Below are 27,393 nucleotides of genomic sequence, written 5' to 3'. Positions count from 1 at the left end.
TTTTCTTATCTGTATAATGGAGGGAATATCTCCATAATATTATATGTTGGGGCGAGGAGGAAATGAGTTATTTCCCCTTCAGCACCTGGTCCCCAGGAGGGTCCCCCCACACTGGCACAGCTATGATGAGAACCCCATGTGCAGCCCCAGCAGCCTGAAGAAGCCCATGGCCACCCCTCCCCTGTCAGAGACGCCCCGCAGGAACACACACAGCCACCGTGAAGGGTCCAGTTGGGGGTTGGAGTTTATTACTGCCAGAACCGGAGGCCGGGAGGGTAAGGGGGGGTTCCTCCAGCACCCCAGAGAAACTCCAAACCTTGATCACACAGGAGCAGTCAGAGGGGAGGGCAGAGCATGGGGCAGGAGGGGAGTGGGAGGGGTCCCCTTGTCCTGCTCCTTGCAAGGGTTCGAGGCTGGTGGAGGCCTGGGGCTCCAGCGAGCTTCGGTCACTCAGAAGTTTAGGGGTAGGGGCAGAAATGGGGGAAGGAGAGTGGCTACATGGAGATACAAAAGTGTGAGAGCAAGAATCCTAGAGAGATGCAGAGAAGGAGAAAGACCCAGGGAGGGAGGCAGGGAGAAGCAGAGGAAATGGAGCACTGAGTGGGGCAGGGGAGCCCATCTCGCTCCTAATATATAAAGATCATTAACAACCGAGGGAAGGATGGGGAGCTGATGGGACCACAGCTCGCCGACTGTGCCCAATGTCCCCACAAGCAAGAGAGCCCCACTCCTCTGTGTTCAGGGGTCATTGGTTGATGGGAGGTCTCAGGGGGCCCGGGGTGGGGTTGATAAATGCCAAAGTGCCAGAGGGTGGCACATTTTCAAAGTGCAAGAAGCCAGAGAGTGGGGTTCCTGGGACACGTGCCCGCAGGGGCCAGGGAGGAAAGGACCTGGGTCCTGTCAGTGTATCTGGAGGCAGGGCGGGGTCACTGGGGCTGGGCTTGTGGGGACCCGTCAGCCTCCGGGGCTGGTGGCCCAGCCCCTGGCTCTGCCTCCTCAGTCTCCTCGTCGGATGCCACGCCCTCCTCTAGTCGGAAGACCTGTCGCACCGTGCGGGTGGTGAAGGTGAGGGGGCCGCGTCTGCGGGGAAGAGAGACCAGGACAGAGATGAAGGGGGGAGCAGAGAGAGACAGACAGACAGACAGAGAAGACAAAATGAGAGGAAGAGAGAGAGATGAGATCAGGAGAAATGGAGAGAGATGGGCAGAGGGCAATGGTGGGACCAGAGAGAGATCAGGGGACAGAAAGATGGGGGGAGAGAGATAGGGACAGATATTTGTGGGGACAGAGATGGGGGACAGAGAGACAAAGGGACAGAGAGGTGGGGAATGGGCAGAAAGATGGAGGTACGAAATGAGAAAAGGGAGGGCACACAGATGAGACCGAGAGAAATGGGGGTGGGAAGAAAGACAAGTCACCTGACTCTGGCTCTCCGCAAACACAGCTCCTGTTCCCATGCCCCCCCCACACCCATGGACCCCATTCTCCCCACTTGCTGCCTCCGGCAAGGCCTTGCCCTTGCACCCCTGGGGTTTATGGAGTGAGGGTACTGCCCGCCCATCAGGCATGTGTGTGGGGCAGCCATACCGAAGCCGGTTCCTCAGCGTGGTCACCTCGCGGTTCATTGACTCGGCAGACTCTGTGACATCCTCTAGCTCACGCTGCAGCCTCCGGCGGCCAGCCTGAGCCCGGGAAGCCTCCTCCTCTGCCTCCTCCAGCTGCCGCTTCAGCTGTTTCACTCGAATGTTTCCCTTCTCCAGCTTGGCAGGAGCAGGGGCACTGGGTCATATCTCTGGGTACTCTCCTCACCCCTTCCTTCCTCCATAGCCCGCTAATCCTCAGCCCCATGCCCCCTCTCCTCTGACTCTCTCTGACCTGTCACCTGCTCTCTGTTCAGGCCTTATCTTTTTCTCCTAAGACCCTTACACCAGCCTCCACCCTAGCCTCCAATCTCTGCCCTGCAGGCCATTCCCCACATGTCCTCAGAGGGGTCTTTTTATGCTCAGAGCTGACTTTGAACCTCCATGCTCACGACCCTTTCCTAGCTCCCCAGTACCACTGGGACAAGGTTCCAGCCCCTGAGCCTAGCATTCCAGGCTCTGCAGGGTCTTATTCTTATCTATTTCTCTTTTTCCATAAACCCACTGTCCAGACCAAATTCACTAAGATCCTCCCCAGATCCTGCCATCTCGTTCTCCAGGGAGGGAACACACATGATCTGACCTACTTTATTATCACATCATTCTTCTCTCTAGCCATACTGGTTTGCTTTTTGCTCTGAACTCACCAAGCTTATGTCCATACTTAAGGCCTTTGAACTTGGTGTTCCCTCTGCCTGACTCTTCTTCAATTCAAATTCAGGTCACAATTCAAATTTTACCTCCTTAGAGAGGTCTTCCTGACCTCCCAATCTAAAGAAGATCCCCCAATACTCTGTGTCTTCCTCTTTCTTCTTTCTTTTTTACTTCACAGCCCTTGTCACAGTCTGTAATTATCTTTGTTTATTTATGGGTTTACTACGCTTTTTCCTATGCTGAAAATGTGAGTTCCATGAAGGGAGGGACCTCTTCTGTCTCATTCACATCCACATTCCTAATGCCTAGCACAGTTCCTGGCATGTAGTGGGTACAATAATTGTTTGTGAAATGAATGGCAAATCAAGCATAGCTGAGCTTTTAAGGGCACGGGAACTCTGTCTAGCCAGACAGAACTGGGATCTGGATCTGGGTACTTATCCACCTACTAACTCCGTGACTTTGATGTAAATTATATTCACTCTTAAAGTTTCAGTTTCCTCACTTATGAAAAAATGCAAGTATGTATTTTTTAAAAAGCAGTTGCTTGTGATACAATAACTGCTCAATAAATAATTAAGACCAGACTCTGGGGCTAGAGTACTGAGGCTTGAATCCTGACCCTATTTCTTACTAGCTAAATAATTTTGAGTAAGTTACTCCACTTTCCTGTACCTCAGTTTCCTCACCTGAATAACAGGGGAAATAATAGTACCTACTTCATAGGGTTCTAATATATACTACATGTTATATCTTTAGCACAGTGCCTAGCATGTAGAAAGAATTCAATAAACATGATCTATTGTTATTTAGTCCTAGTTTAGCTTCTGAGTATGGTTTAATTTCTTCCCTCATCCTGTAAGCCTCAGCTCCCTACCAGGGCCCTTCCTAGATGCCAGAATTTATGGACTGCAAAGTCATTGATTCCAACCCTCTGCTGATAGGCCAAGACCCAGGATGGTATCTGCACTTGGCTGTAGTCTAGCACCGGCAAGTTGCTTCTTGTGTTGAGAGCTTACTGCTTCCAGAGATGGACTGTGCTATTTCTCAGTCAATGGTCCCACTCCTCATTGCTCCTTAATGATGTCCACTGCTTACCTGGTCCCGGAGCTGGTCAGCCCCCCTCCGCTCCTCCTCCACCTGGAGCACCACCTCTTTAATCCGCTTCTCGGCTCTGCGTAACAGCTTGCCAGAGAGGATGCGCTCTCTGAAGGGAGGGATGAGGAGTTGTCTCAGTAGAAGCACTCAACCTGGGGTTCTGTCCCCATAGTCTCCTCCAGTGGCTGTCATCCTGGTTTTGGGCTGACCCTCTTTCCTACTCCCCAACTGGCTCGCACAGTTTATTCAGCCAGATACTGACCCCCCCGTCTCCCTTCTCCAGGGCATCTATGTCCTTGACTTCTATGATACCCGAGTTCCTAAAAATGTCTCCTGTGATATTGTGATTTAAAATAAATATATATTCGGTCCCATTCAGTTTCTAAAGAGAATAATCTACAAACTACCGTCTGCTCTCTGAGCCCATTCATTCCCCCTCAAATTTATTTATTATCCTTCACAATTGCCTACATTCTCCATTTCTCCCTCCCCTATGAAGAGGGTATTCAAGCCCGAACCATCTGGCCCTTGAGTCTCATATTTTATATGGCTTCCTTGCTTATACACATTAACAAATTTGCATGCCTTTTCTTTTGTTAATCTATTTCTTGTCAGTTTATTTCAGTGGACTCTAACCTTCAGAGGGGTAAGGAAATTCTTTTGCCTCTACATCTGTTCTCTCCCAAAGGACCATCACACCCAGGGTGAAGTCCATGTGATGAGACCCCTAGCAATGGGCAGTGCTCGGGAGCCACAGCAGGACAAGACAGCCCCAGCCATGCTGAGGGCAGGCACAGGGCCGGAGGGAACTACGCAGTGGAAAGAGATGCAGGGGAGATATGGATCTCCTCCAGGTATGGATCATCTGGCCATTCTTTGTTCACAGGGTGACTTTCCGCAGGTCACTTATGTCCCTTGAACCTCAGTTTCCTCATCTGTACAATGTATAATGGAGGGCTCAGAATTGTGTACTCAATAGCCTCAGGAAGGCCTTTTCAGAGACCTCAAACCTTATTTCCTATGCACACTGGGGCCCATGGCCAACCCTGTGGACTGAGAACTACTTCTCCCATAAGCCTCTGGGACTGTTTCCTTCTATCTGTCCCTGAGACCTTACCATGTCCCATGATGAATTTAGCACCTTCCCCTCCCCCCAACTCCAATGTTCTCCTGGTCACCAAGCCTTCCACAAACACTATCTTCTTCCCCCTTCACATCCCATAGCCCAACCATTCTCTCAGCTCCACCCCTTCTGTGCCATGATTTCTCTTCTTCATCCCTTCCTGTCCATCCTCACAGCCCCAGCCCTAGCTCAGGCCTCATCTTCTTCTGCTGGGACCATCATTCCAGGCTCCTTCCAGACCTCTCAGCTTCCTGTCTCTCGCCACTCCATTCTCAACTTTAGAGCTGGCCCTGCCCCTCTCCAGCTCATAGCCCTCCCATGGCTCCCCACTGCCCCCAGGAGAGAGTTCCTCAGCCCAGCATTTGAGGCTGTGTGGTTCAAGCCTCGTCTATCTTCCTCCCTGATCTGCCTCCCGGCTCTCAGACTCCCAGAACCAATGGCACTCCTCCAAACGCCCCGATGTCTCCCACACCCTCTCCTGAGGATGCCACTCTGCCTGGGACTCCATGCCTTAGAAATCTTCTCATTTCTGCCAGGCCCAGCTCAAGCGTTTCCTCCTTTAGAAACCCTTCCCAAATCACCCCATGTGAGGCTGATCCAGCGACTCCTTCATCTGTGTCCCCCCAGCCCTCCTAGCTCACAGGCATTTGTTGCCATGTCCAGCTTGGGAGTCTTCCTCCCTGGGGACTGAGGGGTCAGCCCTGGTCTGAAAGGAGGGATGTGTGGAGACTCAGTGACAAAGGTAACTCCTGAGTCTAGCTCAGGTGGGGAATCCCACCAGGCCATGCCCTCCATGGGGGTAAGGACTAGGAATGTCTGACTCTTTGTCATTTCTCCAGTGCCCAGTGCATGGGAGAGTAAACAGCATACTCTTAACACGTTTGTTAAATGAATGCACAAACACAAAGGGGAACTTTATGTAGCATTTGGTATATAGCAATGCTCCTCTCCAACCAGATGGCGGCAGAGATGCTGAATTGTGAGTCAGCCTAAATTTACAGCCTATCTCTGCTTCAGTTTTCCTATATATAAAATAAGGAGTACAATGGTCCCTTCTCTCACAAGGATTATGGGATACACAGGTATGTACAGGTAGTCCAGCACCTGATATATAGTAAGTCATCAATAAGTGCAAACTATTAGTATTGTTGCAGAATAGCATTGAACAATAGAAAAATCTATTGTATTAGAAAAGCCACATGTACTAGGCTTAGTAATAAATATTCTCTTAGTTTAATTAGCATAGTGGTTCTCAACTGGGAATGTTACGGGGGTGTTTCTGGTTGTTCCAGTAACTGGAGATGACAACTCTTTCAGTGTCATACTATTGCTGCTTCCTGGCTCTGAATATGGACGTGTATGGATGTGGTGCTTGGTGTATGTGCAGCCATTTTGTAACCATGAGGGAGACCAAGGAAACTACACAGGCGCTGACCCAGAGCCCTACCATCTTTTGGCTGCCTGGCTCCATGCTTCTTGTCATGCAAGAAAAAGACATTACCCTTTCTGATAGACTCATGGAAAAAACTGTCCCAATTCTCCTTCCTTTCTGGAGCCATACCTTTGACAATATGACTTTGTGGCTGCTCCCACCAAGCAGGAATATCTACTTCCTCAATCTCTTGGATCTGAGCTAGGCACGCGACTTGCTTTGGTTAAAGAGATGCAGCAGAAGTAACATAGCACCAGTTCCAAGTGTCAGCCTCAAGAAGGTTTTTTTTTTTTGACACAGAGTTTCCCTTTGTTGCCCAGGCTAGAGTGAGTGCCGTGGCATCAGCCTAGCTCACAGCAACCTCAAACTCCTGGGCTCAAGCAATCCTCCTGCCTCAGCCTCCCGAGCAGCTGGGACTACAGGCATGCGCCACCACGCCCGGCTAATTTTTTCTATATATATTAGTTGGCCAACTAATTTCTTTCTATTTATAGTAGAGACAGGGTCTCGCTCTTGCTCAGGCTGGTCTCGAACTCCTGACCTTGAGCGATCCACCCGCCTCAGCCTCTCAGAGTGCTAGGATTACAGGCGTGAGCCACCGCGCCCGGCCCTCAAGAAGTCTGTAACACTTTCCCTTGCCCTTGGAACCTTCACTCTGCCCTATGAACAGTCCTGGGCTGGCCTGCTAGAAGATCAGAGGCCACATGGTGCAGAGACAAGTTAGTTGTCCCAGGCAAGGCCTTAGACTTACAAGAGTCCAGACAAGATGAGCAAATCCATCCAGGTGACCCTCAGCTGAGCAAAGATGTGTAAGTGAAGCCCACCAAGCTCAGATCAGCAGAACTTACTAGCCAGCCCAAAGACTCATGAGCAATAATAAATGGTGGCTGGCCGGGCGCTGTGGCCCGTAATCCTAGCACTCTGGGAGGCCGAGGCGGGTGGATTGCTCGAGGTCAGGAGTTCGAAACCAGCCTGAGCAAGAGCGAGACCCCGTCTCTACTATAAAATAGAAAGAAATTAATTGGCCAACTAATATATATAGAAAAAAAAATTAGCCGGGCATGGTGGCGCATGCCTGTAGTCCCAGCCACTCAGGAGGCTGAGGCAGCAGGATCGCTTGAGCCCAGGAGTTTGAGGTTGCTGTGAGCTAGGCTGACGCCACGGCACTCATTCTAGCCTGGGCAACAAAGAGAGACTCTGTCTCAAAAAAAAAAAAAATAATAATAATAATAAATGGTGGTTGTTTTAAGCCACTAAGTTTTAGGGTGGTTTGTTACACAGCTATAGCTAACTGCCACATTATTGTGTAAGCCATACTCTTAGTGGGACTGCAGTTACTTGCAGCCCAAAGCATCCTCAATGATATAGGAAATCAGAACCATTAATATTACGATGCCGCTTGGATATTTCTAAGCCAGAAGTTTGTAACAGAGCTCCTTTTCTTCTCACGGGCCAGATGTGGGGTCTCCTTCCACCCATGGCCTCTGCTCCCACCTACCTGCTCTCCTGCTCCAGCTGCTCCTCGGCCTGGGCCAACTTAGACTCAAGGGCAGCGATGGCCATCTTTTGGCGGGCCCGGGCCCCAGCATCCTCTTCACTCAGGCGGCCCCGGAGCTCCTGGATCTGCCGCTCCAGCTGCTGCCGCCCGCTCTCTGCTTTGGCTGAGAAACTGCGCTCAGCAGACAGCTCCGTGGTTAGCGATTCCACCTGTCGCAGGCAGGGAAGGAAGGATGTCATGGTGGAACCTCAGAGGGAAGGTTGCAGGTAAATTCAGGCACCTCCCAGAGTTAAGTGAGCTGACGATAGTTACGTGCATATAGCACAGAGCCTGATACTACTAAATACTCAATATTAGCTTGGATCTTTCGTCATTGACTTATCACACAACAGCACTGCCAGCCCTGGGTTTTAACCTTTTGGATAGTTTTTTGCTATTTTAGTAAGTCCACAAGACCACTGCAAACTTGTTAAAATGCTATAAATTCTACTTCTGCCTGTGAATGGAGCTATTCCAAGGGTTATCACACTTTTATTTGCACTAGGATCATCTGGGGAGCTTGTGAAAAACAACATGCACTCCAAGGTCCCCCCACCCTGAGGTTCTGATTCAGCAGGTCTGAAGTGAGGTCTGTGAGCCTGCATTTATAACGCGCATCTCAATTCGTAACAAGCTGGTTCACAGACCAGTGAATATGCAGCAGGATCATTCTGAGAAACACGGCCTCCATAAACAGCAGCCACTACATTGAAAATGTGTAAACACACCCCTAATAGTCCCCAATTTATTTATTCAGCTTGTACTCCGGGCATGGCCCTGGGCTGGGAACCCGGAAATGAGTCAGGCCCAGTCTGACTCATTCTTTATTTCATTTCACCTTCACAGGAGCACATCAACTTGGGAATCAGCACATCCTGTTTTATTTTTTAAACTTTTTCTGGCCAAAATAAACTGGTGATACGGAAAGTCAAAGACTAAGCAAATGCATGGCTTCATGAGTTAGTAAAAGGCAAACAAACATCATTATCAACACCCTGGTCACGTAGCATTCCAGAAGTCCCTTCATGTACCGAGCCTAGTAACAACCCCCTCCTTCCCCCAAAATAGCACATTCTCCTGACTTCTCAGGCCTGTTATTCACAGATGTATCTCTAGGTCCTTTAGTTGAATCCTGCCCATTTAAAAAGTTATGTCTGGCCAGGCACAGTGGCTCATGCCTGTAATCCTAGCACCCTGAGAGGCCGAGGAGGGTAGATCGCTCAAGGTCAGGAGTTCGAGACCAGCCTGAGCAAGAGTGAGACCCCGTCTCTACTAAATATAGAAAGAAATTAATTGGCCAACTAAAAACATATAGAAAAAATTAGCTGGGCATGGTGGAGCATGACTGTAGTCCCAGCTACTCGGGAAGCTGAGGCAGGAGGATCTCTTGAGCCCAGGAGTTTGAGGTTGCTGTGAGCTAGGCTGACGCCATGGCACTCTAGCCAGGGCAACAGAGTGAGACTCTGTCTCAAAAAATAAAAATAAAAAGTTATGTCTGCCTTTTACATCTCTTTTAATCTACAGTTGCCTCCTCTAGCCCTTTTGTTTCCTTACAACTTGTTTTTGTTTTTGAAGCTTAAATTGCCCCATTTGGGGCCAGTGGGAGGTTCTCTAGGTTGAATTCTAAGTGCTTTTGACATAACCACACTATTTTTCTCCCTAACAGGTATGACAAGATGTTCCAGGCTACTCTTGCTCATTTCCTGCTCTAGGTCTGGAATCAGCCATTTCTAAAGAAGCTCCAGTTTCTCGGAGTGGGAAATGAAATTTGTAGACCATGATGTGGGCATGCAGATGCTCACTGCTACGGGACTGGTTATTGTTTCTAGGCCTTTGGATGGACAGAGACAGATTCAATCTATTTAAAATACATCATCAGGCCGGGCTTGGTGGCTCACGCCTATAATCCTAGCACTCTGGAGGCCAAGGCAGGAGGATTGCTTGAGCTCAGGAGTTTGAGACCAGCCTGAGCAAGAGCGAGACCTTGTCTCTACTAAAAATAGAAAGAAATTAGCCAAACAACTAAAAATAGAAAAAATTAGCCGGGCATGGTGGCGCATGCCTGTAGTCCCAGCAACTTGGGAGGCTGAGGCAGGAGGATCACTTGAGCCCAGGAGTTTGAGGTTGTTGTGAGCTAGGCTGACGCCACGGCACTCTAGACAGGGCAACAGAGTGAGACTCTGTCTCAAACAAACAAACAAAAAAACGAAAGCATGCATTTCTCCACCTGCTGAGTTCCTACTTATACTTTAAAACTTTAGCCAAAAGTCTCTTTTTCCAAATGCTTTCATGTGACTCTTGCAGAAAGAGTCTTTCTCTCTCTCTACTGGGCCCAGGATGCTTCCATTATTCCACTTGCCACCCTATAATGTGACAGTGTAAGTCCCATGTTTGTTTCCTCCAGGGAACTTCACAGTACAGAGACCCCCACATAATGCATCTTTGGAACCAGCCATTGAAAACCCACAGAAATACAAATGAATGAATGCATCATGCCTTTTCTTCCTCTTAGGAACTCCTATTCAACCCTCAAAACCCAACTCAAATATTCCCTTTTCTCTATCTATTGAATAAAAGGACTGAAGATTATGGCTCCAGGTCAGTGGCAACCTGGGCTGGCAGGGGCGGCCAAGCCATGCTCACCTGCAGGAGCAGCTTGCGGTAGCGGTCATTGAGCAGCTCTGCATTGCTCTGCTCCTCCTCCAGCTCTTCTTCCATCTGCCCCAGGCGCCCCTCCAGCTGCCGCTTCTCGTCCAGAATGGCTGCCCTAGGGAGAAGGGGAAGAGGTGGGAGTGAGGGGACAGGATGGCCAGAGGAGGGAGCTTTGCCCCATGTTACCATGGGCCACTCACTTGCTAAGGTTGCCATTGGCCACCTCGTCTGCCATCTCATCCCGATCCTGCTGGGCCTGCCTCCGGGCACGGTCTGAGGCGGCCAGCTCCTGCGATGACAGAGAGAGGGGTGGTCAGTGGGGGTGAAGGGAAGCTGTCCCACGGTCTCAGCCCCTCGCTGCTCATCGTGCAAGTGAAGGCACCGCTACCTCAAGTGTCTTCACTGGCAGAGCATGCTGTCCCTGGCTGACCTTGGAATGAACTTCAATGGACAGGCGACAGTGTCCTAAGCCCATCTCCTGAGCTCTTCACCTGTGTCCATCTCTAGCTGCTCAACCCCCAGGCCCCTCGCCCGCTTCACCTCCTACTAAGCTCAGAGGCTCCTTCCAACCTGCTCCTTCTCCAGGTCCCCCCAGTCACCCACCAGACCCCTCTGTGCCCTCCTCCCGCCTCCTCCCCCACACCACCTCCTCCCTCTTGCCCTCTGCCTCTGCATCCCCTTGGCCCTTCTTTCCAGACTCAGCACCTCCCGGCTCCCCCTACACAGCTGCCCCTGCCCCTCCCCCGCTCAGAATCTCCCCATGGCTCCTTAGTACACCTGGGACAAAAATCCCTGCCACTCCGTTAGCCCCGCCCACCTCCCCAGCCTCACACCCAGGGGACACTGGTTAGCCCCGCCTACCTCCCCAGCCTCACACCCAGGGGACACTGGTTAGCCCCGCCCACCTGCCCAGCGTCCCGCCCAGGAGACACTGGTTAGCCCCGCCTACCTCCCCAGCCTCACACCCAGGGGACACTGGTTAGCCCCGCCCACCTCCCCAGAGTCCTGCCCAGGAGACACTGGTCAGCCCCGCCCACCTCCCCAGCCTCACACCCAGGGGACACTGGTTAGCCCCGCCCACCTCCCCAGCCTCACACCCAGGGCACACTGGTTAGCCCCGCCCACCTCCCCAGCCTCACACCCAGGGCACACTGGTTAGCCCCGCCCACCCCCAGCGCCCGCCCAGGGCCTGCCCCGCCCCGGCCTCACCTCCTGCAGCCGCAGCACCTCCGCTTCCAGCGCCTTGAGGCGCTTCTCACTTTCCCGGTTCAGGCCAAAGATGTCATCCCGGGAGCTTCGCGTCTCCTCCACCTCCCGCCACAGCTCCTTCATCTGGGCCTGCGTGGGATGGAGCGGGTAGGTGAGCGCGCTCAGCACGGCCCGCCCGCTTCGCATGAGCCCAGTTCCTGGGCTCCCATGAACAAGCAGGGGGTTTCTAGAACCCTGCAGACCTGGGCTCCCGCCTATGAGCCTCTTGCTGTGTGGCCCCAGGCCAGCCCCTCTCCCTCTCTGGTCCTCACTTTCCTTGACTGTAAAAGGAGGCGGTGGGCCTGACTGAGCTTAGAAGGCAGCTGAGGTCTGAAGGCGCCTGGTTTCAAGTCAGACGGACCTGGGTTTGAATCATAACTTGGCTACATCCTTGCTGTGTGACCTTGAGCCAGCCACTGCCCCTCTCTGGGCCTCAGCTACCTCCTCTTTAAAAACATCTTAAAATTAAAGTAAGCCAAAAATGGATATAACGTGGACTCTGCAGTAACAATAATGAATGATGACAAATGCTTGCTGACCACCCACTTTGGGCCAGGCCCTGTCACACACACACATGGACTCCCTCATCCTCACAACAGCTCCAGTTGCTGGGGACTTTTATCCTCCCAGGGTACACACGGAGAAACTGAGGCACACAAAGGTTTACACGCCCAGGGTAGTAAATGGTAAAGCCAGAATTGGAACCCAGGCTGCTGACACCAGGGTAAGGAATTTCCATTTGAAAAACAAAATAAAATGAGAAAATTGGACTTAAAAATTCAGCGTTTTATTTTATTTATTTATTTTGGAGACAGAGTCTCGCTTTGTTGCCCAGGCTAGAGTGAGTGCCGTGGCGTCAGCCTAGCTCACAGCAACCTCAAACTCCTGGGCTCGAGGGATCCTTCTGCCTCAGCCTCCCGAGTAGCTGGGACTACAGGCATGCGCCACCATGCCTGGCTAATTTTTTCTATATATATCAGTTGGCCAATTAATTTCTTTCTATTTATAGTAGATACGGGGTCTCACTCTTGCTCAAGCTGGTTTCGAACTCCTGACCTCAAGCAATCCGCCCGCCCCGGCCTCCCAGAGTGCTAGGATTACAGGCGTGAGCCACCATGCCTGGCCAAATTCAGCATTTTAAATAAAAGAAATAAAAAGTATAAGAACAAGTGAGCATTTGGGGCAGGGGAGCGCTGACTGGGAGGCTGCTCCTGGGGTCGAGGGGTGGGGTCCAGGCTGATCTCAGACCCGAGGGATGAGGGGGCTGCAAGGCACCCGGGGACCCCGTCAGGCCGGCTCCCGCCCAGCCTCACCTGCATCTTACGCAGCTGCTTCACCGCCTCCTCCTTGCCCTGCCCCGCGGCCGCCGTCTGCGCTCTCAGCTCCTCCAGCTCGGCCTCCAGCTTCTTGCGGGCGGCCACGGCCAGGGCCCGCTGCTTCCGCTCCTCGTCCCGCTCCACCTCGGCATCCCTCAGCTGTGGGAGGGCAGGTCAGCACGCGGCGCCCAGGCTCCCCGCCCTGCTCCTCCTGCCCCAGACCCTCCCTGCCTGGTCCCCCCTCTCTGTCCCCACCGCCCCGGCCCGGGCCTCATCCCCCTTTCTTGCCCAAGCCTCCTTTCCAGACTCCCATCTCTCCCTCTAGCCCGTTCCTGCACGGCTCCAGGGGGTCTTTGTGCACCTAGAGCTGACCCTGCTCACAGCCCTGCCGTGGCTCACCAGTACCCCCCAGGGCCAAGACTTGGATACTCATCCACGGCCAGGTCAATGGGGCCAGTAGAGACAAAACAAAACCTGTGGCCTTGGGTCACCTCTCTACTCCTTGCCTCCCCACCTTCTTGTACCCCTCGCCCCAAGTCTGTTGCCCGCATGGCCCCAGCAGGGTCTTTCTGACCCCCGGAGCTGGCCCTGCCCCTCCATGCTCAGTGCTCAGCCCCCGGGACAGGGCGGACGTAGGAAATGTCCTCACGGGTGAGCTGCGCAGAGAGGCGCGAGCAATGGGAGAGCCAGTGACATGGACGGGCGCATGAGAAGACTGGGCTTGTGGGGTCTGGGGTTGGGTAATGGGGAGTGGTTGAGTTGGGGAGAGGAGACTGGCCGGAGGGGTTGTTAGGGGGTGCAGGAGTAGCTGGGTACGGGGCTGGCGGGGTCTAAGTGTCGGTCGGTGGGGGGCGTACTTCCGTGGCTGATCGGGGCGGCGGGTGGGTGGGTGAAGGTTTGGGGACAGAGGACGCGTGACTGGGTTCGCAACAGGTCACAGGGCATGAGTGTGGCTGGCGGGCTGTGGAGTGGGAGGAAGGTTAGCTGGCAGGAGGGGCATCAGCAGCCACACTGAGTAGCACGTGGGTGACGAGACCCTCTGTCATGCCTCCTGTGACCCATGTGCCCAGCTGCACCTGCACCCCGTGCCCCTCGCCCGGCGATACCTGCTTGGCCAGCTGCCGCCGCCTCTCTTCACCGGCCTCGTCGCGGCCCTGCAGGTCCCGCTCGTGCTGCGTCTTGAGAGCCTGCACGGTCACCTCCAGACGCAGCTTGGCGTCCTCTGCCGCCGTCAGCTCGTCCTCCAGCTCGGTCACCTGCGTCCGCAGGTCGCTGGCTGCCTGTTCTGCCACCCGCCGGGCTCGTTCCAGCTCGTGCACCTGGTGGGGAGGGAAAGTGAGCCCTGGACGCCTGGGCCACCGAGGGAGGGCAGGCGAGGATCTGGGGTGGAGTCGGGGGACCGTTGACGTAGGGCGGGAGGCAGCAATGGACGCGCCCGTCCTGGTTCATGCATCCACTCAACATTCACTGAGCACCTGCGTGCTCCCGTCTCATGCAGACTCATCCTGAGACGTATCTGATGAATGAGCTACGCATGATCGCTCTGTTATCCGAGCTCTTGAGAGTCCCACTCAAGTGTTTGTTAGGTCAGCTGACTCTCACTCATGGTGGCTTATTTCCCCGGAGCTTTGTAATTTTGGATTGTGAGCTCACTCCCTGGGGCTTCATCTTTAGGGATCCCGCGTGACAACAAATCGGAGGCGTCTGGCTCCAGACCTATCAGTGCCGGCTTCCGCCAGACGCCCCAGCGTGTCACCAGCCCACTACCTACTTCTATTTTTTTTCTGTTTGGGGGTTCCCAGATCTTTCAGAAAGTTCTTGTCAGTGACAGTATCGACTTTCAGCCCCTAGAATGGACCCCAGTCTCCCCTCACCCCCGATTTGGCACCTGCCAGTTTATTTTATTTACTAGAAGGGATCAAACTTTCTCCCATCAACATCTTATTTCCACAAAGGCCTTTGGAGTCACAGCGAATCAGTTGACGGCTTTCCCAAGAATCAGACCATAATGGTGCAGGCGTGAGCTGGGTCTGGTTCCCACCCCCGGGGCTGCAGGGAGGGGGTGTCAGGCGGATGGGGGCTCCCCAGGCCTGGCTGAAAGCAGCGCTGGATCCATGCCAAAGCGTGTGGTGAAGACAAAGCCCTCGTCCCTCAAGCTGCTGGGAGTATATTGTCGGGGACTAAGGAAATAAGGACGTGAGGAGCAGAACAGAGTCTGCCTAGACTCTGCCACTAAGTCCCACCATCAGCGAGGATGGCCCGTGTCCCTGGGCCTGGACGGGCTGCTGCTCCAGACATCTACCTAGTGGATGCATGAAGGACGGACGGAGTGGGGGGTGGGGCCACCCTGACCTTGCAGAAGGCTGGGACACCGGCTGGGGGAGGGGCTTGGGCGTGGGCTCGGGGCACCCCCCAAAGGCCCTGGAGGGGTGGATGGGTCAGGGAAGACAGAGCCTGGTAGGGCGTGTGTGTGCTCAGTGGGGTTGGGGTAGGCAAGGTAGGGAGTCCTCATTCTGTGTGTGTGTGCATGCGTGCAACACATGTATGTGTGTGCATTGCACGTGTGCACGCATGTGTACGTGTGTGCACATGCATGCGTGTGCATTGCATGTGTGTGCGCCTGTGCACGTACTCGCATCTGGGGCCTGGCTCTCAGGCTGCGTGGTATGGTGAATTCTTTTCACGTTCTGCCTTGCTCTAAGTATTCACACGCATGTGTGCCGAGCCATTTCCTCACGTCTACGTGCACATGTGAACGTGTGTTTCAGGGCAGATTCTCCTCACGTGCCATATGCATGGATGTGAGCCTGTGCGCTTTGTGGGTGGCTTTGTATGTGAACACACGTGCTCTGCGGAAGAGTCTCCTCGTGTTCTATGTGTGTGAACGTGAACGTGCGGCTCTCTCTCTCTCTGTGTGTGTGAACACGTGCATTTGGCACAAGGTTCTCCTCCCGCTCTGTGTGTGCACGCATGTTTGGTGACAGCTCTCCTGTCGTCGTGTTTGTGCATGGACACATGACTGCGATGGCTGGTGCTCTGCGTGTTCCGCGTGGAGACGCATGCGTGTGTGTACGTGTCCCCGTGCAAACGTGCCCGGGGGAGCGGGGGCCTGCTCACGCTCTTGCCGACGTCGTCCTTGCTGCTGAGCAGCGCCTCCAGCTCGGCCCGCAGGGCGCGGTTCTGGCGCTCCAGCTCCTCCCGCGCCTCCTGCTCCTCCTCCAGCGCGCGCGCGAGCGCCAGGGCCCGCGCCTCGCGCTCCCGGCCCTCCGCCTCCGCGCGCTCGCGCTCCTCCACGGCCCGCAGCGCCGCCGCCTTCTCCTCCGCCAGAAGCTTCCGGGTTGAAGGAGACGGGTGGGGGGAAACCGATTAGCTGGAAGGAGTGCACAAAGGGCACGGGAAGAGGGAGCGGCCAGGGACAGAGAGAGACAGAGACAGGGAGACAGACAGAGGCAGAGACACCAGAGGGAAGCAGAAGGGTTAAAGTTGCGACCGCATCCCAAACCAGCTCCACTCCTGAACGGATCAGACCGATGGGTCTCTCAGTCTGCACACCCAACAGAGGCAAGCGTGTTTCTTCCTTTTGGGGTAGTGGTGGGGAAAAAAATGTGTATTTTTAAGTGGAATTCAACTGTTGCTGTTTTTTTTTTTTTTAAAGACATAGTCATTGGCAAACAAACTTGTAAGACACGCAAAGAGGAAAAGAGAGCAGGACTCAACAGTTAAGAGAAATATCAGTCCATTAAAACAGACCCACAGATGACCTGCGTATTGGAATTATCACGCAGGGGCTTTCCTATGATGAGTGAGTTTTAGAACAAGATGGATGTCATGGGTGAAGAGACAGGGTTATCTCAGGAGGGATTTGCAACCATAAGACAGAACCACATGGGAATGCTAGAACTGAGAAATACGATATCTAAAATTAAAAAGGGATTAGATGAAATTAAGAGCAGACTAGATACATGAGAAGGATCAGTAAACTTGAAAACAGGTCAATAGAAATTAACTATCCAAACGGAGTAAAGAAAGAAAAAAGATTGTAAAAAAATAATTAACAGAGCTTAAATGACCCATGAGAGGGTATCAAGCAGTCAAACATACATGCAATTGGAGTCTGAGAAGAAAGGTGAAGAAAGGGAAGGAAAGCCGGGTGCGCTCACGTCTGTAATCCTAACACTGTGGGAGGCTGAGGTGGGAGGATCACTTGAGGCCAGGAACTCAACAAGAGCCTGGGCAACATAGCAAGACCCCATCTCTACACAAAATTTAAAAATTAGCTAAGCGTGGTGGTGTGTGCCTGTAGTCCTAGCTACTAAGAAGCTGAGGCAGGAGGATTGCTTGAGCCCAGGAGTTTGAGGCTGCTGTGAGCTATGATCATGCCACTGCATCCCAGCCTGGGGGACAGAGCAAGATCCTGTCTCTTAAAAAATAAAATAAGAATAAGAATATAACCCAATTAACAAATGGGCAAAAGATCTGAACAGACACTTTCCTAAAAAAGATACATGGATCTTTTCATAACTACATGAAAAGATGTTCAAGATCATTGGTCATTAGAAAAACACAAATTCAAGCCACTATATACTTATTAGAAAGACTAAGGCTTCATTCATAATTGCCCCAAACTGGAAACAACACAAATGTTCATCAACAGGTTAATGAATATCAAAATGTGGTTTGTCTATACAGGAATGATACTCAATAGTAAAAAAAAGAATGAATTATTGATATATGCAAAACCATGGATGAATCTCATCCAAAAAGAAGCCCGTCCAAAAAGAGATTTATATGAAAAGAATTTATATAAAATTCTAGAAGATGCAAAAAAAAAAAAAAGCCTCAATGATTCATGGGACAGTATTAACCAATCACATATATTTGTGTTTGACATCCAAGAAGAAGGGGAAAGAGAGAGGAAGCGGGAGTGAAAAATATTTGAAGGAATAATGGTTGAAAATTTCCACATTGGATCAAAAACATCAACCCATAGCTGCAGGAAGCTCAGTGAACCCAAAGCAGGATAAACACAAAAACCCACAGGCAAACTGCTAAAAACCAAACATAAAGAGAAAGATTGTAGATCAGCTAAAAAAACAAAAAACAAAACCCACATTGTATTACCTACAGGGAAATAGTAATTTAAGTGACTGCTCTTAATAGCTTTTCATCTCGAACAGTGGAGGCCAGAGATAATGGAATGACATCTTCAAAGTGCTGAAAAAATTAAACTGTTCACCTAGAATTCTACATCCCATGAAAACATCTTTCAAATATAAAGGCAAAATAATGACACCTCCTGCCCCCACCACATAATTATTATTATTATTATTTTGATTTGTCCATGTTGAGAACCTGCTGTGTTTTTTTTGTTTTTTTTTTTTTTGAGACAGAGTCTCGCTTTGTTGCCCAGGCTAGAGTGAGTGCCGTGGTGTCAGCCTAGCTCACAGCAACCTCAGACTCCTGGGCTCAAGCAATCCTTCTGTCTCAGCCTCCCATGTAGCTGGGACTACAGGTATGCGCCACCATGCCGGGCTAATTTTTTCTATATATATTAGTTGTCCAATTAATTTCTTTCTATTTATAGTAGAGACAGGGTCCCGCTCTTGCTCAGGCTGGTTTCGAACTCCTAACCTCGAGCGATCCTCCCGCCTCGGCCTCCCAGAGTGCTAGGATTACAGGCGTGAGCCGCCGCCGCGCCCGGCCTGAACTTGATCTTAACTCTCTGGGGCTCTGCGGTTTCATTTCATCCTCAGGCTGCCTGCTGCTTGGTATTATTCCCATTTTCTAGATGGGTAAACTGAGGCTGAGATGGGAGGGGCGACTTGCCAGTGAGTCAGCAGAAGAGAAATGTGTTATTTCATTCGATTCTCACAAGCACCAGCTGGGGGTACTGAGAGGCTGCTATATTTCACCGTCCAAACCAGGACAGGCCTGGAAGTACGAGGGTGGGGCTCCTCGTAATTATGCTGTCACAAGAGGCGTGAACCAGGACAGATGGCTGTCCTATTTTACAGAGGCTCAGGGGGAAGAAGAGTCCCACTTCTTGGTCCACCATGACTTCACAGTTGAGCCGTGACACCGTATATTACTGATTCCCCGCAGAGGCCACCAGCAGCAAAGGTTAGCTGGCTGCTCCCCCAACTGGGTAAACTGAGGCGCCCCACCTGGTCGAACTTGCGCTGCTTCTTCTCCAGAGTGCTCACGAGCTGCCGCTGCTGCTCCAGGTCCATGGTGGCATCGTCCAGTTCCTGCTGCAGCCGGCGACGGCCCCGCTCCAGCCGATCCGCCGTCTCCGTCTTCTCGGCCAGGCGCTGGGTCAGGGCCTCAGCCTCGCGGGCCGCCCGGCGCCGGGCCTCCTCCCCTGCCTCCAGGGCGCCTGCCTCCTCCTCCTGGCGCCGCCGCCACTCTGAGAGCTGGGGTGGGGGAGATAGAGGGTGGGTGACAGTCGTGGCCATGAGGGACCGAGGTGTGACCTGTGATGCCCCATTTCCCAGATGAGGAGACTGAGGCCAGAAGGAGGAAAGGATCCTTCCACTGGGCTCTTCTGCCTTAGGGTGGGCGTGAGGCTGTGAGTACTACTAAGAGCCCTGGCTCTTCCAGGGGATTAACATGGCTCCCTCCAGGACCCGGGGACCAATCAGACCTGGAGTCTACCTTGGGGAACCCCGAGTCTGATGGGGGAGACTGAGTGTCACAGCAGGGTGATGAGGCTAAGGTAGAAGAAGGATAAGAGCCATGGGAGTCCACACAAGGGGCTCAGAATCTGTTTAGAACATTCAGGAGAGACTTCCCAAAGGAGGGGCATTTGAGATGAGCCTTGACGTATGCGTAGGAGTTCGCCAGTTGAAGGATATCTGCAGCATGAATGGGCACTCATTCGTTCAACAGGCACTTCTCGGGCCCATCATGCATCAGGCTCTATGTTGGGCTGTGCTGGGGCCCCAGATCTAACTGGACCTGACGGGGTTCTACTTGGAAGGGCTCTCAGCCTGGTGGGGAGACTGGTGGGCAGAGACAGACCCAGCCCAAGGCGACTGCAGTTGGGACAGAGGAGAAGGAGAGGGGTGGTAAGGAAGAGCTTCCTGCAGCAGGGAAGAATGAAAGGGTTTTTGCAAGTGACTTGGATTCTGAGCTGGGGCTGGGCTGCTGTGTAGACGGAGGGCAGGGATGAGGCTGAGGGGAGCGGGAGGGGCGGGTGCCCGGGGCTGGGCACAGCTGTGGGCAGTGAGGGAGCGTGAGGAGGTGACAATGGCACTACGATGAGGTGGACAGCGGGACTGTCCCCGAGCTGGGGGACGGGAGGGGACTATGCCTGGCAGCAGGTGTCGCCGGGCCGCCCACCTGGGCCTGGGCGGTCTGCAGCTCGCGGCCCGCGCGCTCCCTGGCCGCCGCCTCCTCCTCCAGCTGCTCCCGCAGCCCGGCCGCCTCGGCCTCCAGGGCTCGCACCCGGGACCCCAGGGCCAGCTTCGCCCTGGTCTCCTCCTGCAGCACCTCCTGCAGACGAAGGGGACGATGGCGTCAGGTGCGGTTAGGAGGCCAAGGGGGGAGGGTAGCTGCACGGTGGGGTGGCAGGGCGGGCTGGGTCACCTGGGCGTCGTGCAGCTGGGCTTCCGTGCTGCTGAGCTCCTTGCTCAGCCGGATGGCTTTGGACTCGGCCTCGCTCAGCGCCCCGGACACGTTCTCCAGCTCCGCCTGCGGGGAAGGCAGCAGGATGAGGCCTCCAGTCGCGGCTTCCAGCCAGCGACCCTGCCTGCTCCTCAAGCCCCCACCACGCACGGCTGGGGGGGATGTCAGATGGCACAGCTGCTGCGGGAAACGGTCTGGCAGTCCCTCAAATGCTCAAATATAGAGTTTCCAAAAAAAAAAAAAAAATAGAGTTTCCATGTGACTTAGCAATTCCGCTCCCAGGTGTGTACCAAGAGAAATGAAAACACACGTCCATGCAGAACGTGTATAGGAGTATTCACAACCATCTAGTCACTCACAATCGCCAACAAGTGGAAACAACCTAAGTGCCTGTCAACAGACGGATGGACAAACAGAATGTTTTATACCCACACGGTGATGGGTATTATGTGGCATAAAAAAGAATAAGTGCTAATATGTGCTACAACATGATGGACTTTGAAAACATTATGTAAAGTAAGAGGTGGCGGCCGGGCGCGGTGGCTCACGCCTGTAATCCTAGCACTCTGGGAGGCCGGGGCGGGAGGATCGCTCAAGGTCAGGAGTTCGAAACCAGCCTGAGCAAGAGCGAGACCCCGTCTCTACTATAAATAGAAAGAAATTAATTGGCCAACTAATATATATAGAAAAAATTAGCCGGGCATGGTGGCGCATGCCTGTAGTCCCAGCTACTCGGGAGGCTGAGGCAGCAGGATTGCTTGAGCCCAGGAGTTTGAGGTTGCTGTGAGCTAGGCTGATGCCATGGCACTCACTCTAGCCCGGGCAACAAAGTGAGACTCTGTCTCTGAAAAAAAAAAAACAAAAAAACGAAGTGGCAGTTGCAAAGGCCACACATTGTGATTCTATGGATATCAGATCTCCAGAATAGGAAATCTGTAGAGACGGAACATAGATGAGTGGTTGCCTGGGTGGGGCGGGGCGAGAATTGGGGGATGATGGCTAACGAGTGTGGGATTTCCTTTTGGGTAATGAAAATGGTCTGAGTTAGATTTTGGTGATGGTTGTACAGCTCCATGAATATACTAAAATCTATTGAATTGTACATTTTATTTTATTTTATTTTATTTTATTTTATTTTATTTTATTTTATTTATTTTTGAGACAGAGTCTCGCTTTGTTGCCCAGGCTAGAGTGAGTGCCGTGGCGTCAGCCTCGCTCACAGCAACCTCAAACTCCTGGGCTCAAGCAATTCTTCTGCCTCAGCCTCCCGAGTAGCTGGGACTACAGGCATGTGCCACCATGCCCGGCTAATTTTTTCTATATATATTAGTTGGCCAATTAATTTCTTTCTATTTTTATAGTAGAGACGGGGTCTCGCTCTTGCTCTGGGTGGTTTCGAACTCCTGAGCTCAAACGATCCGCCCACTTCGGCCTCCCAGAGAGCTAGGGTTACAGGCGTGAGCCACCGCGCCCGGCCGAATTGTACATTTTAAATGGGTGAATTAGAGGGCATGGGAGTCATATCTCAGTAAAGCTGCTCCTCGCCTTCCCCACCCTCCCCGCCCACCCCATATCACCGCAGCAGTGACCCGGGGTGGCGCCGCTCCCCTCGTGGTCTCGGCTGCAGGAAACGGGCAGTCGATGCTTCCTTCCTCCTAGACTGTGACCTGCGTAAGGGCAGGGACCTCATCTGCTTAATGGCCTGCTGTGTCCCCAGGATCTGGCATACAGTAGGTGCTCAATAAATGTGTGCAGGATGAGAAGTCTCAAGTACTTGTGCCCTACCCTGAGCCTCTTGCTCTCCCTTTCCAAGGTTCACTTAGGGAACAAGGTTGAGTTAAAATTCTGGCTCGTAGGAAAACTCATCTGAAAACTTGGAAATGGGACAAGATGACCACATGTCCTTTTGATATCACAGAACAAAACCGTCCAGCAAGCCCACTTCAGGTTCACCTCACTCTCCAGGGGAATAAAACTCTTTCACTCATATTGTGAAGTTACGTAAAGAAGGTTGATATGTTGCAAATAATTTCTGTCCAGTAGAGAAGACGACTTGAAGCTTACACTTTATTGCTCTATAGGACATTAACCAGTTTTGCCTTTATGCCATTTTATTTCAGCCTTTTCTCTTTTGCCAATTATAGACACACCAGTCTCTCGTCTCTCCTCTTGAACATCTTTGCCATCCTGCCGGGTCCCTCATTAACACTTTAAATAAATCTCCGACACATATTCACCATATCTTTGTATGACAGTCATGATTTGAACTTTTGGAAATTATATTTTGACCTGGCCCTGGCACTTCCTGGCTGTGTGACCCAAGACAAGTAGCTCCTATCTTTATGGGCCTCAGTTTTCTTGTCTCTAAAATGAGGATGATAATAAGAGCTTCCCCCCAAGGGTGCTGTGAAGATTAAATGAAACAATGAACATAATGTGCCTAACTCAGTGGCTGACATACACCTGAAGCTCGATAAATAGGAACACTTTACAATTTTTGAGAATTCGCTGTGTGTCCAGAACTATTCTAAGTGCTTTACTAAGTATTGGCTCACTGAACTCATACACCAACCCTATGGGGGTAGATATCACTATTATTCCCAGATTGTATAAAGGGAGGCTGAGGCACAGAAAGGTTAGGCAATTTGTCTAAGATCGCACAGCTACAAGTGGCAGAACTGAGATCTGAGCCCAAGCAGGATGGCTCTTTCCAATATGGTAGCCACTCGCCCCGTGTTGATATTTAAACTTAAAATAATTAAAATGAAATGAAAGTAAACAGTTCCTTAGTTACACTCACCACATTTCGAGCGCTCAGTGCCACACATGGCTAGTGGACAGCAGAAATGTAGAATATTCTCAATACTGAAGAAAGTTCCACAGGATAGCTCTGCCTAGAACTCATGCTATCAACTGCTAAAGCCCTACTTTTGGTATCACTTTTATTTTTGCAATATGTCAAGTGCTTAGCACAGTGCACCAGGTAGCAGGGTTCCGCTTGGGGAAGACTCTAGCTGTCCTCCGCATCCATTCTTCCCTGCTCCCATTGTGACCGACTATTAACTATGACATGGCTACAAGCTGGAAACTACATTTCCCATCCTCCCTTGCAGCTAGCAGTGGTCATGTGATTAAGTGATGGCCAATGGAATGAAAGCAAAGCAACATATGCAGATTATGTGACTCCTCTCTTTCCCCTTCCTAAGCCGAAGATTTGGCCCTGAAAATGAGGTCAACACCCTTGGGGACGGTGGAGCAACAAGCAGAAGGAACCTGGGTCTTGAGTGACCTTATAGAGCAGAGTGTGCTGCCGGCCTGAACTGTTTACCCTGAGCCTATTTTTGTGAGAAGGAATGACATGTCTTACTGACGCTGATGAATTTGGGGGTCTCTTTGTTATAGCAGCTTAACGTTTACCCTGATTAACGCACTGCTTTAATCTGGAAATGCAGAACAGTAGTGGCGGTCTCTCGGGGAAGAATTGGGGAATTCAAAGTCATTCTTGCCTTTGTTCTTTGTGCTTGTTTGTATTCTCAATAATGAGCAGGTACAGGTCATTTAGTTAAAAATAGAATAAAATTAAGTGTTAAAAGCCACTGTTCTTTGAGTACCCACAGAATGATATTATCCTCTTAGAGTTCCACGTCGTCACACTGGGCCCTTCTAATCAAATCGCAAATTACTCAAAGGCAGAAAGGAAGAGGGTGGAAGGTGGCAGGGTTAAGAGCATGCCAGGGTTCAAGGTTCAGCTCTGGGTGATCTTGGGCCATCAGCTTTACCACTCTGGGCCTCAGTTTCCTGTTGTGTACTACGGGAACGATATCGGCTCTTTCCTACCAAGAACGCCTGGTATGCATTCCCTGCTCGCCGAACATGAGTGAGCAGTGCACGATTATGTTGGGAGAGCTGGACAGCACAACCGGGTTCGTGTGAACCAAACGCAAGTCCAGAGAGGGCCGGCGTTTCGCCCACAGTCACACAGCAGAGACCCTGCGCTGGCTACCCACTCACCTGGGCGCGCTGCAGCTTCTCAGCGGCTTCCACGCGCGCCCTCTCCCCGTCGCCGGCCCGGCCCTGCACCTCCTGCAGCTGTGACTCCAGGCGCCGCCGCCGCTGCTCGCCCTCCTGGCGGGCAGTCTGCAGGCTGCTCAGCTCCGCCCGCAGCTCGGACACCTCGGCCTCCAGGGCCAGCCGGGTCTTCTCCCACACGCCTTTGCCCTGGAGGGGGAAGGAGATGTAAGCACAGGCTTATGAGGCCTCCCCTCCACCAGGCCAGACACGCCTGCCTCAGGGCCTTTGCACCGGCTGGTCCTTGCTGTTCCTTAAACACCCAGACACGCCTGCCTCAGGGCCTTTGCACCGGCTGGTCCTTGCTGTTCCTTAAACACCCAGACACACGCCTGCCTCAGGGCCTTTGCACTGGCTGTTCCCTCTGCCTGGAACATGCTTCCCCCTGAAGCCCAGATGGTTCACACTCCTCCCCTCCCTCAGTTTTTACTCTGATGTTATGTTCTTATAGAATCCCTCAAGGGCCTCTTTACTTAAAATCACAACCTTCCCAGGTCCCCTGATGTCCCTTTTCCCATTCATCTGGGTCCCACAGCACTTACCGCCCTGATATGTATTACAAAGGCATTTATATTGTTTACTCTCTGCCTCTCCCGCTCAAACAAGAGCCCCCAGGGAAGGCAGCAGTGGTTGTTTTGTTCGCAGTGGGGTCCCCAGTACCAACCATTCTTGGAACATAGTACACACTCAATTAACGCTTGTTGAATGAAAGATGGACGGAGGTCATGGACCAATGGGGAAAGAGCCCCAGTGAGATGGGCGGCCTAGATGCAGCCACGGCTACCTCCTCCCACCCAGTGTCCTGCCCTGCCCTGTCCCCTCCCCCGTCCCCCTGCCCCGACCCACCCTCCGGGCCTGCTCCAGCTGTTCCGCCAGCTCCCCCAGGGCCTGGCCGTGCCGCTGCCTCAGCTCCTGCACGGCCACCTCGTGGACGCGGGTCTCCTCCTCCAGAGCCTTCTTCAACTCCGTCACCTCCTGCTCCCTCTTGGACCTTTCATGGGGGAAAGGGAGGGAAACAGAATTTCCTGATGAGGAAGGCAGGGGCTTTGAGGGAGAGCTGGTTTGTTTGCTTCCTTGTTTCCTCCAAAAACGAGGACCTCACTCTCCAGTCCCCAAGGGACCTGAGCAGGTGACGCTGTGGAAGGCCAAGGCTTTAAGGGTGAACTCCTACGTACCTTTCAAAACCCTATTTAAAAGGCCCCTCCCTCAGGGAAGTCTTCCTGGACCTCCTCCTCCCATAGACTTGTTTAGGGGCCTTGTCTTGTCGCCCAGAGTGCCTGCGTCACCCCATCAGAGTACCCCTTGCTTGGGATTAGGCCTGTCCTTGCCAGAATCTTCTTTCTCCAAGACTGGGTGCTCCCGAGGGTAACCCCTGGGTCCGGCCCACCCGTCTCTGGCTTGTTTACCGGATGAGTGACAATTGTGAAAGGACTAGACCTCTGCGCAGACGGAGGCCCCACACCGGCCCCTCCTCCCGGCCTGCGCCCGGCCTCACCGCAGCTCCTGCTGCGCATTGGTGGAGTCCAGCGTGTCCTCCAGCTCGCCCCGCAGCGCCTCCAGCTCCTCGCTCAGGTCGCGGCGCTGCTTCTCCGCCTTGGACCTGGCCGCGCGCTCGGCCTCCAGGTCCTCCTGGGCCTCAGCCAGGGCCGCCTGCGCCTCCCGCAGGGACTTGAGCATCTGGGCCCGGGCCCCGCCCTCGTCTTCTGCCCTGCAGGGGACAAGGACCACGGAGTTGGTGCAGGGGCAGGGGAGGCGACTTCTGGGGGCCGAAAGGCCAGACGTGAGTTTTGGGGAGTGGCCAGTCTCAGGTTCGAATCCCGGCTCTGCCACCTGGCATGTGACTCCGGTACTTACAGCCTCAGTTTTCTTAGCTGTAAAATGGGAATAACATCAACAGCCACCATAGGCGATGCTTACTGAGCCCCTGCCACTCGCAAGCCCCTCTCTTGCATTGCCGCGTCCGTCTACAGCTGCTGAGGCCCGGATCGGGGAACGTGGTTGCCCGGGTCGCGTGGCTGGCCAGGTCCCTCCTCGTAACCCGATGGGACACGGCTCTTGCCCCTCCCTTCAGTGTCACTGCAAAGAGGAGCTGAGCCGGGGGCAGCACCGACTGGGGGCCATCGCTCAGCGAGCCACGCGGGCCTGGCCTGTGTCCCAGACTGTGCTCGAAGTGACAACCAAACCTCCACCCCACAGCGGTGGCCGCGGACGGCAATAAAAATAATAACTAGAGTGTAAAAGGCTGCACGCTGTCCGATTCCACTTTAGTGAAATATCCCAAATCGGCAAATCCTGTTTGGACAGAAAGCAGATTGGTGGCAGCCTGGGCTGGGGGTGGCGGTTAGCGAGCGACTGCCTACGAGGTACAGGGTTTCCCTTTGGGTGAAAATGTTCTGGAACTAGATAGAGGTGCTGGCCGCACAGCATTGTGAATGGGCTAAATCCACTGAATCGCACGCCTCAAAATGGTTGATTTTATGTGAATTTTGCCTCAACACAAAAAGAAAAAAAATAAAAATAATTAACAGTAGTAATAAAGAAAATTAGTAAGAAAAACACCCAGCATTTATTGAGAGATTAGGGTATGTCAGAGCGTTTGATGAACGCTTTCGGTTTTTTTTTTTTGTTTGTTTTTTTTCCGACAGAGTCTCGATTTGTTGCCCAGGCTAGAGTGAGTGCCGTGGCGTCAGCCTAGCTCACAGCAACCTCAAACTCCTGGGCTCAAGCGATCCTCCTGCCTCAGCCTCCCGAGTAGCTGGGACTACAGGCATGCGCCACCATGCCCGGCTAATTTTATATATATATATATATTAGTTGGCCAATTAATTTCTTTCTATTTTTATAGTAGAGACGGGGTCTCGCTCAGGCTGGTTTTGAACTCCTGACCATGAGCAATCCGCCCGCCCCGGCCTCCCAGAGTGCTAGGATTACAGGCGTGAGCCACCGCGCCCGGCCTTGATGAACGTTTTCTTATTTCATCCCCGCCCCAACCCTGGGAG

The 27,393-nt window shown here is 52.6% G+C and overlaps 1 protein-coding gene across 1 annotated transcript in view; it reads right to left on the bottom strand.

The window, feature by feature from the left end:
* Positions 1-226: 226 nt before the first annotated feature.
* MYH14 (myosin heavy chain 14) overlaps positions 227-27,393 on the bottom strand; it is an 82,052-nt gene continuing 54,885 nt past the window's right edge. Inside the window, exons 28-43 of the mRNA XM_075993239.1 lie at positions 25,890-26,102; positions 25,241-25,385; positions 24,338-24,544; positions 20,288-20,392; positions 20,042-20,194; positions 18,865-19,113; positions 15,818-16,030; positions 13,807-14,019; positions 12,698-12,859; positions 11,346-11,474; positions 10,337-10,425; positions 10,128-10,251; positions 7,446-7,654; positions 3,393-3,501; positions 1,588-1,760; positions 227-1,080 (exon numbers count right to left, since the gene is read on the bottom strand). Coding sequence (XP_075849354.1) covers positions 927-1,080; positions 1,588-1,760; positions 3,393-3,501; positions 7,446-7,654; positions 10,128-10,251; positions 10,337-10,425; positions 11,346-11,474; positions 12,698-12,859; positions 13,807-14,019; positions 15,818-16,030; positions 18,865-19,113; positions 20,042-20,194; positions 20,288-20,392; positions 24,338-24,544; positions 25,241-25,385; positions 25,890-26,102 — 2,647 coding nt within the window. The 3' untranslated portion in view covers positions 227-926. The remainder of the gene's footprint in view (positions 1,081-1,587; positions 1,761-3,392; positions 3,502-7,445; positions 7,655-10,127; positions 10,252-10,336; positions 10,426-11,345; positions 11,475-12,697; positions 12,860-13,806; positions 14,020-15,817; positions 16,031-18,864; positions 19,114-20,041; positions 20,195-20,287; positions 20,393-24,337; positions 24,545-25,240; positions 25,386-25,889; positions 26,103-27,393) is intronic.

The sequence above is a fragment of the Microcebus murinus genome, chromosome 16, assembly GCF_040939455.1.
Source record: "Microcebus murinus isolate Inina chromosome 16, M.murinus_Inina_mat1.0, whole genome shotgun sequence".
NCBI classification, from domain to species: domain Eukaryota; kingdom Metazoa; phylum Chordata; class Mammalia; order Primates; family Cheirogaleidae; genus Microcebus; species Microcebus murinus.
Note: the sequence above shows the minus strand (reverse complement) of the source record. Positions and strands in the feature narration are given on the sequence as shown.